Source organism: Cherax quadricarinatus, chromosome 56 (assembly GCF_038502225.1).
Source record: "Cherax quadricarinatus isolate ZL_2023a chromosome 56, ASM3850222v1, whole genome shotgun sequence".
Taxonomy (NCBI): domain Eukaryota; kingdom Metazoa; phylum Arthropoda; class Malacostraca; order Decapoda; family Parastacidae; genus Cherax; species Cherax quadricarinatus.
In genome coordinates, this window is record NC_091347.1 from 2,631,747 (window position 1) to 2,643,168 (window position 11,422).

At 42.6% G+C, this 11,422-nt stretch overlaps 1 protein-coding gene across 1 annotated transcript in view; it reads left to right on the forward strand.

The window, feature by feature from the left end:
* Positions 1–6,578, forward strand: part of LOC128700628 (uncharacterized) — a 59,322-nt gene extending 52,744 nt beyond the window's left edge. Inside the window, exon 8 of the mRNA XM_070097029.1 lies at positions 3,750–6,578. Coding sequence (XP_069953130.1) covers positions 3,750–5,866 — 2,117 coding nt within the window. The 3' untranslated portion in view covers positions 5,867–6,578. The remainder of the gene's footprint in view (positions 1–3,749) is intronic.
* The last annotated feature ends 4,844 nt before the right edge of the window (positions 6,579–11,422 follow it).

An 11,422-nucleotide genomic window follows, 5' to 3' on the forward strand; every position in this document is an offset into this window, starting at 1 on the left:
TCCGTGGTTCAATCCCCGGCATGGGTGGAAATGTTGGGTATGTTTCCTTACACTTGTTGTCCCTGTTCACCTAGGTATTAGTCGACTTTTGTGGGTCGCATCCTGGGAGACAAGACTGAAGGACCTCACTGGAAATAAAATAGTTCTCGATGATGCACTGAATTTCTTGGATTATCCTGGGTGGCTAACCCTCCCGGTTAAAAATCTAAACAGATTTTATGCGTTGTCGGTAACAAGGATATCCACTGCATCTGAGTGCCATTTATTCTAAACTCAAGTCTTTCTAGTTCATCCCATCCTTTTTTTTTATTATGTCTGATATCATCCTACCCTTCTACCTGCCAGGTCCTCCATGTGGTTTTCATTTCTCTCAGTCTGTTTCGCTATGTGTAAAGTATCCGATAATCAGTAGCTTTACTTTGATCATTGAGTCTCTCTTTACTGCTTCTTCTATGGTGTTAACCGTTGTCAGTTTGTTTTTATATTCAGGCTTGGTTGTTTGGCTGTGGCTTGTAGATTGCTGTAACTATTACTTTAGGTCCTGCAGTAATGACTGAGCATATGTGACTGAGCCGCTGTGTATTCTCATCTCATAATACTCCCTCACCCGTTTTCTCTTTCGTTCTTTCCTCAGCATTTTATAACCTGCTGGAAATGTTGCATTCGTGTGAGTGTACATGCTCACTTATCTGCATTTGTGGTAATCGAGCTCCAGTTCGACGTGTTGTGTTGAGGAAGGGAACAGACGGATTTGTTACAATAGGTATATTCGTTTCGTAATGTTACAGGGAGGTAGGATACCAGTAGCCTATGAAGGTCTCAATATCCTATATGACGGGACCCAGACCCGGGGGCACATAACTCTACTGATCGACCCACGTAAATACACAGCATCACATTGTTAGTATCTTCCATTTTCACCCAAGGTTCACTGGTATTATCTCGAGACTTGAGCTGAGAAGTCATCCTGACAGTGAACTCTTGCCCTTGTAATGTCATTATCGTAAAAGGAATAATCATAATACTCTTATTAATTCCGTGAGTGATTAACACAACAAAGCTTCAGACCTCTAGCAGCGGCAACAAAGCCTTCGGTCTATGATATTTTTATTGGTAAGGAGTAACAAATGATAGAATAGAATAGGGATAAACACGGCTGATGTTCATCCATGCTTATTTAGACTATTTTTTTTTTCAACAAGTCGGCCGTCTCCCACCGAGGCAGGGTGACCCAAAAAGAAAGAAAATCCCCAAAAAGAGAAATACTTTTATCATCATTCAACACTTTCACCTCACTCACACATAATCACTGTTTTTGCAGAGGTGCTCAGAATACAACAGTTTAGAAGTATATACGTATAAAAATACACAACATATCCCTCCAAACTGCCAATATCCCAAAACCCCTCCTTTAGAGTGCAGGCATTGTACTTCCCATTTCCAGGACTCAAGTCCGGTTATATAAAATAATCGGTTTCCCTGAATCCCTTCATTAAATATTACCCTTCTCACACTCCAACAGATCGTCAGGTCCCAAATACCATTTGTCTCCATTCACTCCTAACACGCTCACGCACGCTTGCTGGAAGTCCAAACCCCTCGCTCACAAAACCTCCTTTAACCCCCCCCCCCCCTCCAACCTTTTCGAGGACGACCCCTACCCCGCCTTCCTTACCCTACAGATTTATACGCTCTCCATGTCATTCTACTTTGATCCATTCTCTAAATGACCAAACCACCTCAACAACCCCTCTTTAGCCCTCTGACTAATACTTTTATTAATTCCACACCTCCTAATTTCCACACTCCGAATTTTCTGCATAATATTTACACCACACATTGCCCTTAGACAGGACATCTCCACTGCCTCCAACCACCTCCTCGCTGCAGCATTTACAACCCAAGCTTCACACCCATATAAGAGTGTTGGTACTACTATACTTTCATACATTCCCTTCTTTGCCTCTATAGATAACATTTTTTGTCTCCACATATACCTCAACGCACCACTCACCTTTTTTCCTTCATTAATTCTATGATTGACTTCATCTTTCATAAATCCATCCGCTGACACGTCAACTCCCAAGTATCTGAAAACATTCACTTCTTCCATACTCCTCCTCCCCAATTTGATATCCAATTTTTCTTGATCTAAGTCATTTGATACTCTCATTACCTTACTCTTTTCTTTGTTCACTTTCAACTTTCTACATTTACACACTCTCCCAAATTCGTCCACTAACCTTTGCAATTTTTCTTTAGAATATCCCATAAGCACAGTATCATCAGCAAAAAGTAACTGTGTCACTTCCCATTTTGTATTTAATTCCCCATAATTTAATCCCACCCCTCTCCCAAACACCCTAGCATTTACTTCTTTTACAACCCCATCTATAAATATATTAAACAACCATGGTGACATTACACATCCCTGTCTAAGACCTACTTTTACCGGGAAGTATTCTCCCTCTCTTCTACACACCCTAACCTGAGCCTCACTATCCTCATAAAAACTCTTTACAGCATTTAGTAACTTACCGCCTATTCCATATATGTACTTGCAACATGTGCCACATTCCTTCCCTATCCACTCTATCATATGCCTTTTCTAAATCCATAAATGCAATAAAAACTTCCCTACCTTTATCTAAATACTGCTCACATATATGCTACACATCCCCTACCCACTCTAAAACCTCCTTGCTCATCCGCAATTGTACATTCTGTCTTACCTCTAATTCTTTCAATAATAACCCTACCGTACACTTTTCCTGGTATACTCAGAATCTGCACTCTCTAGAAAGACGTAGAATTAGGGGGGATATGATTGAGGTGTATAAATGGAAGACAGGAATAAATAAAGGGGATGTAAATAGTGTGCTGAAAATATCTAGCCTAGACAGGACTCGCAGCAATGGTTTTAAGTTGGAAAAATTCAGATTCAGGAAGGATATAGGAAAGTACTGGTTTGGTAATAGAGTTGTGGATGAGTGGAACAAACTCCCGAGTACAGTTATAGAGGCCAGAACGTTGTGTAGCTTTAAAAATAGGTTGGATAAATACATGAGTGGATGTGGGTGGGTGTGAGTTGGACCTGATAGCTTGTGCTACCAGGTCGGTTGCCGTGTTCCTCCCTTAAGTCAATGTGACCTGACCTGACTAGGTTGGGTGCATTGGCTTAAGCCGGTAGGAGACTTGGACCTGCCTCGCATGGGCCAGTAGGCCTTCTGCAGTGTTCCTTCGTTCTTATGTTCTTATGTCCCCTTCCCTTTATATAAAGGGACTATACACGCTCTCCGCCAATCCCAAGGTACCTTCCCCTCTTTCATACATTTATTAAACAAAAATACCAACCATTCCAACACTATGTCCCCCCCTGCTTTTAACATTTCAGTCATGATCCCGTCAGTTCCAGCTGCTTTACCCCCTTTCATTCTACGTAATGCCTCACGCACCTCCCCCACACTCACATCCTGCTCTTCTGCACTCCTAAAAGATGGTATACCTCCCTGGCCAGTGCATGAAATTACTGCCTCCCTTTCTTCGTCGGCATTTAAAAGTTCCTCAAAATATTCTCGCCATCTACCATCTAGACTAATCATTACATAATCACCCCGTTGGTATGTTTTATTGGCGGTTTATCCATTTGACAAGTATTTGCTATGTTTTAGGGTTTTACTGTGTATTAACATTTTTTTTCTAGAGATATTAAGTTACTGTGTGATAACCTATGGTGTTCTTCCTTACAGATGCTAAGGTAAGGATGGTGCCTACGTTTGGTCTCGGGCGGAGTGTATTCCATCCTGGAAAGCGGAACTTCTCTGAACACTTCCTCAACATCTCCCTCCTATCCCCTGATCTCGTTGCTGGTCTTCCGCTTGGTATCCCGGCAGGGTTAACTCCAGGTCTTGAGCGCAGAGCCCCAAGACCCCTACCAGATAGCCCCCACCATCTGCAGGTTGATCAATATGCCAATCCTCTGCTTAACTTCACTCAAAGTGGAGTTACTCCTCGCACTGACCCAACAGATGGTATTGACTTGCTGCAGGATGAAACTTTCAAGAACGTGCAAGTCCCCAGTCTTGTGTCGAAGACGCTGCAAGAGACGCTGCCAAGCTTTGGTCAGTCTCTAGTAACTTCCCTTGGCAATAACAGTGCTCTGAGGTATAATGTCTCCGATCTTCAAGAAGTTTCATATCAGCCAGGAGAGGAGCACGGAAGTAAGAACCTCTCCTCGGCTGGTCCGATTTCTAAAACTGCTGAGGTGAGGAAGGTCGGAGAGACGAGTTTTGGTGATACTTTCGTAATCTCTCTGTTACCTGAAATGAGTAGCGACTCTCAAAGTGGAGTGAGAGAGAGGACGCACGGTAGGGACGCTGAGTTTAGCGTTGTCAATAACACAGTAGCCACACATGGCAATACTACGGTTAATTCCTTAGGTACTAAGACTCTTCGCCGACAAAATAACAGCACTCAGTTGGGCGACCCCACCATTAGAGAGGAATATTCGATCAGACGGCGGAATTTAAGTACTGACTCATTAGAGAATGGCTCATCTCAGTTGCGAAACAACTCCAAAAATAATTCTGGCTCTGCAAGTAATCTCTCGTATCTCAATGTCACGAGAAATGGGAAAGCAGAACCTGGCGAGTCAGGACAGTTGGGTGAACTAGAAGACACAACCATACAGGCAGAGAGAGAGATAAACAAACCTAAGCCATCTCATCCCGCTACCCCCTCTAATGACTTAACACTAAACCGAGAAAGATCAAATGCTAGATTCTCAGATTCAGCTGCAGATATTCATCAGATTAGGCCAACTATGTTTGCTAAGATGCCTTCCAGTGATGCAAGAGAGAACTCTCCAATAACAGTGTCAACATCTTTCTTATCAGAGTCTTTGGAAGAGGTGGCAGGAACCGCTAATGAGGGAAGCTCTTATTTAGATGGTGACCTCACTTCAACAATATCTCCTGACGTCTCTCCCTTACCTCTGTCTTTCAGCTCCTTACCTACATTATCTCGGTCTCCTGTTTTTCCGTTTTCTTCCCTGTCTTTGGTGTCATCCTTTCCTCAGCATGCTGAAAGCCACCTGGAGGAGGGTGTAGAGGAGGCAACGACTGCGCTTCACGTTACGAACTCTAAGGTATCCGGCACCTTCATATCACTGGTGTCAGAAATGCCCAGTACCACGTCGGGAGACGATTTAAGAGCTGGAAGTATGTTAGTCGGAGCTGACGCTGATGGAGTCACTGCAGCCTCTGACTCCGTGTCTGGCGACCATGACGGCAGAAATGCCGGTGACTTAGGAGAGACTAGTGAAAAGATAACAGATAAAATGAGAGTCAGAAGGAACGTATTAGGTCTTGCAGAGGAGCGGGAAGGTCAGGCAGGAGACCTGATCACCTGGTATCCTGATACTATAATACATAACAACAACTGGCCTACCAGAGCGCCAATGCATATCCTTCCTCGTATAAAGCCACCGAGATCAGATCGTATTAATGAAGATGAACTGGTGGCGAAGATACCGCTGGCGGGGCCACCACCTGCAGCCATTATTACCAGTAAACCCTACTATGTCCTTCCTATGTGGGACTACGACAGATTTTATGGCATTAAAGAAAAACTTAGCAAAAATGTAATTGAATATAATAGTAATGTAGAACACTTGCCAAAAAAAACAGGAAACCCGAGCACCACAGTGGGATTCCCAGGAAGATATACTAAGGGAAACCCAGGAGGTTACTTAGACGGGGATTCCAACAGCTTGGTAACCTGGTACCCCTACCAGGAAAAGATGTACCTGGATACAGAGAGAGAGAACACCAGACTAGTGACCTGGTCTTCTGTATACGATAAGTGAAGCGTCCAGACGCACTTCGTTCTGAATATCCTCGAACAGTGGCGAGGTCGAGAACTAGATTTCTGCTGTGGCATTATTAGATTTCATACCAAATTTTTATTATAACCACTAGACATACACTGTCACCACTAGATACCTAGACTGTCACCACCAGATACAGGCCACTATATCCTTGTATATATACACTTACGCTCTCCTACAGCGAAAACAAGCAACTGGAAATAGCTCTTGTGTAGAGGCGATGTATATCATAGAATTTGTTTAAGAGGCTTTACTAAGACTGATAACAGACATAAATTTAGGTATATACTGATGTATATATGAACGACACGTTGTTTAGCACATACAGTTGTCAGATATATACCAGTAGATGGTTATGCTGTGCTAATTATTAAAACATGTGAGATATATAAAGAAAATAATAAAAGATATTGTAGTGATAAAGTGTACATGAAAAGTAGAAATACGTTGGTGGATTTATTGTTCCTAGTGAAGTAGGTAGAAAATAATGGTACAAGTACACCCGCCCGGAGAGCGGGTGTACTTGTACCAAAGGTGAGTATTGTACCAATATGTACAATACTCATCTTTGTTTTGTTGTTGTTCTCGTCGGTGGGTTTATTTGTGACACTGACCATGTTTTTTATTTATTTGTCTGTATATATATATATGTTCTCTTATCCTTTATAGTTATTTATTTAATATTATAATAGTTACCACTGTATTTATATAGAAATATATGTTATTGACACTTTTTTTATGTTATATTTTTTCTAATAAAATGATTGTTAAAGCGTAAGTGCTGCTAGATTGTCTGGCATATTCTCTTGGAACATAAAGAATACGCAGGTAAGTCAGCCTTCTCTTTTAGTTGTTGGCAGCTGTGTCAGTACTTGCATCTTAATCCATATCTGCAGATACCCCTGGCACTTTAGTGTTTTTTTTTTTTTTGTGGCACTCATAGTTTTGTTCAGTGTGGGGGATTCTGAGTCATCTTCTTACTCTTGTGTATCACTATTTTGCATCGCTGTTTCTACCTCACTAGTGTTCCTTTCCCATCTCCAGGACTTGAGTCCTGGTAGTGGGAAGTACAATGCCTGCACTTTAAAGTAGAGGTTTGGGATATTGGCTGTTTGAAGTAATATCTAAGCTGTCATATTTGAGCGCCTTTGCAAAGACTGATTGTATGTTAATGATGTTAAAAGCGTTTCTTTCTCTTTTGAGTCACCCTGTCTCGGTGGGAGACGGCCGATGTGTTGAAAAAAAAATTATGCTTACAGCGTGAACCGTCAGATTCAGCCGTACCTCAATGAAAACGATCCCGGACGATTTTTTTTCTCCTTTTAGCCGTAGCTGAAGTTCATTGAAACATTAAGAATGATTGATAGACTGCTGACCAAATATTTCTCCAGTTGAATACCATAGGTCAGAGAGGCTCTATGCATCTCCGCCTCCTACCCCCCAACCCATCGTGCATCCCATCCCCCTATTGTTTGGACCACATATTTCAATCTCCGCCACACTAATCCCCAAGGCTTTATGTAGGAAGGTATGTCTCAGAGGCTATAATTCCCCGCCATGTGATGACGACGGCACCCAGGATTATTTCGTCAGGGGATGTGCGTTGTACGTCGGACAGTTGGGACAGTTTTCTAAGTTATTAATCGCTCTCCGTAGTGTCGCCTAGCTGGCAGTCCACCGCCTGATCTGACCCGTATCGTTGTATTCCTCATTTCGATGGAACTGCTGGGCAGTGCTCGTAATATTTGAGTCAGTCCCTACTTTAACATCGAGTATATATAGACACTCTTCAGTGCATCATGTAAAACCAAATCCGGCTTCCGCAGTCCCTCTCTTGTGCTTATAGCTGACTCCTTAACCACAGCAGACTTCTTTCGTTTGCAATGGAACCGACGATAAAGCCATGTCCTTTAACTCTGCTCATGCGTACTGGGGCATTTTTGTAATATATGACCTAGGGTCTCTGGCTTCAGCCTGTACAGTTGACACTGTGAATGCCTCTCCTACCTCGGGATTTTCTCGTCTTAGTGGGCATGAGATTGCATTTTATGTTGAGGGCGTCAATGTAGTCAACCTCTTTCACCAAGATGTTGCCACTTCTCATCCAGGCGTAAACTTGCGGTACTACTGAGTGTTTTTGCAGGCCTGAACCATCCGCCGAGGATCGCTGCCAAGGCCAAGGGGCGGATGCTGTCATTAGTTTCCTCCTGCAAAGCATCCCAAAGCGGATGCCTGATAGGAGGAAACCTTGATCACCCTCAGTACCATAGATTCCGTGGAGAGCTTCATGGTGGACATTAATCAGGATCACTGCGACACTCTACTCAATGTTATTCGAACCTTCAGACTTCCTTACAAGAAACTTATTGATTTGTATGACTAGGAATGTACAGTAAATTGATCAAATTTGTATGGGCATGTATTTCTCATAAATTTATATCAACATGTACGAATAAATTTTAATTAATAGTTTTTATTGAGAAAATGTAAATAGAAAGGTCTCAGTAATGACTAACTTGTTTGATCATTGCTGATTATTGAGAAACTTTATGCGAACAGGTGTGTTCTTAATAAATTTATATAAGCCAGTTTTTACTGACTAATATATGAGCGGTTCTGATTTATGAATTAATTTGAGAACAGATTTGTTAAGAGTATATTGAATAAATATATACGAGTAGATCTGTTTAAGTCAGTTTATATGAGCATTCCTTTACTCTTTATTTTCTATGACCAGGTCTATTAAGTGGATAAACTTGCACGAGATTTGAGTATTAAAGTGAGTGGCTTGACGTGCTGTCGGAGTGTGACCGGGGTACCATGTATGATGGGATTCAGGGAAACCGGTTAGAGAGATTTGAGTAGTTTAGGGGAGAAGTACGCTGCCTGCACTCTGGATGGGTGAGGATATTGCAGTTCATAAGAGTCGTTTGAATTGTGATTCCTGCGCACTCCTAGCAATTCAATTATTGAAGGAATGGTGGTGAAGGGGTTTTCATTTTTTGGGTCGCCCCTACCTTGGTGAGAAGGCTGGTGTGTTAAAAGGTCTCTGTGAGCAGGTCTGTTTATGGAATAAATTCAGTTGGGTATTTCACATCCCCCCCCCCCCTTCCCCAAATGAGTCAGTACTGTAGCTGAAACAATTCATTAACTTTAGGAGGAAGCTGTAGACGAGGTTTTGGTCCGTCCTGGATTATCATCAAGTCACAACTCTTATATGAGTAAGTCTGAGTAAATTTATGTAACTTAGTCTCTAAATGGAGTGTATAAAGGGTATGAAAATACCAAGTGATTTACGAAGCAGACAGATAGATGAATAAGACTCGTGTGCAACACTACCGCTACTGCCTTGTCTTTCTCAATTGTTCCAGTCCTTGTTGTCCTCCCCTCGCCTGTATATACTGACTCCCTCTCTCTCTTATATTAGTGTGACTTTGTAAATGGTCCAAGTTGGACCGAGATGTCGTCGGTTCCTCTCTCCTGTGTGCGGGTTATTTGTATATTGGTCCAGTCACGGTATTGTGCCTTTTTGTTCTTTATAGAGAGTAATATTAGAGACGATGGAAGACATGAAGCAGTGGTCACTGCCCCCCCCCCCTCTCCTGCAGCCTTGATGAATCTGTTGGAGACGGTGAAGGTCGAGTAGTTTGAGGTAATCAGTCCCTCAGCCCTAAAAGGAGTTGATGGATGACTTACATACTGAAAGACTTATGTACTGAAGACAGGAAAGGTGAAGTAGTATAAAGATGGCGTCAGAGCTGGGCGGAGCCCACTAGTGGATGTGGGTCATGCTAATACGCTGAATATATTGAACAATATGTTTCAAGGCTGAAGGAATCACCTCAAGCTACTTGTTGACGTCTTCCACCGTCTGCAACAGATTCAAGGCTGAGGGACTGATCACCACATACTGAGTCATGTCTTCCATCATCTCCAGTATTGTCTATTTTGGATTGATAAAGCCACCGAAGTGTTTTACGTGTCTTTTTCATCTGGACCTATGCAATGAATTCGCTAGCATTAACAGTGTTCGTTCTCGTTCTCTCTCTCTCTCGTTCTCTCTCTCGTTCTCTCTCTCTCTCTCTCTCTCTCTCTCTCTCTCTCTCTCTCTCTCTCTCTCTCTCTCTCTCTCTCTCTCTCTCTCTCTCTCTCTCGCTCTCTCTCTCTTCTCTCTCCCTCTCTCTCTCGTTCTCTCTCTCTCTCTCTCTTCCTCTCTCTCTCTCTCTCGTTCTCTCTCTCTCGTTCTCTCTCTCTCTCTCGTTCTCTCTCTCTCTCTCTCGTTCTCTCTCTCTCTCTCTCTCTCTCTCGTTCTCTCTCTCTCTCTCTCGTTCTCTCTCTCTCTCTCGTTCTCTCTCTCTCTCTCTCGTTCTCTCTCTCTCTCTCTCGTTCTCTCTCTCTCTCTCTCTCGTTCTCTCTCTCGTTCTCTCTCTCGTTCTCTCTCTCGTTCTCTCTCTCGTTCTCTCTCGTTCTCTCTCTCGTTCTCTCTCTCGTTCTCTCTCGTTCTCTCTCTCGTTCTCTCTCTCGTTCTCTCTCTCGTTCTCTCTCTCGTTCTCTCTCTCGGTCTCTCTCTCTCGTTCTCTCTCTCGTTCTCTCTCTCTCTCTCTCTCTCTCTCTCTCTCTCTCTCTCTCTCTCTCTCTCTCTCTCTCTCTCTCTCTCTCTCTCTCTCTCTCTCTCTCTCTCTCTCTCTCCCGTAACCAGGCCATGTGTATTTAAGATCCACTTTCATCGTTGAAACCTCCAAGAAATCTGCAAGTATGCTAGCACAGTTTTCTGAGAAAGTCTGGAGAATGAGTAAAAAGTGCATGGGAAACGCAGATAACAGAAGACTTAGAGTTCACATCGAGGACTATCTACTACTTTCTGTATTAAAAACAGTGTTATTATCTAGATGGTATTAGGGCAAAGTCAGTAGATCACAAGAATCTCTCCCTAACCTCTGTTCCCTCCTGCCACTGCCACAATGAAACAAGAATATATGCTGCTTTATAATAAAACTATGGTTTTTATATGAATTTTGAGAGTGAAAGGAAAACCTGGTGTTTACGCTGCCTCTACTACATGGTTCTGTTCACTATTCATGTTACAGTAGTGCCACCAACACAGCTGTCAACCACTATTAGCTACCAGTCGTAAGCTGCTTTTATTTAGGCTTCTTGCGTAATTTGTCATTTTTACAATGATTTTATGTATTGGTATAATGTTTGTCAGGCAACAAGACAAGTGTTTCTTGACACGGGTCTTGGTCCTATGACCCACAGCTGGGGCTTTGGGTCATCTGACCGTGGACTTCCACTGACTTACAGGTCCACCTCTTTAAAAATCATGGTTATGATTATAACCATTCGAAAAATTTATTCAATGGTTTTATATAGTAAACTGTGAAGAATTTAATATGTGCTGAGGGTGTGCGTCAACGACTGACTATCTTGAGAAACTTGGGAGTAAACAGCAGCATGCTGGAGGGACTTGCTTATTAGTTCACTGGTTACCAAACTTTTGTTGATAATGTACCACTTAACGTTATGTATTATCAA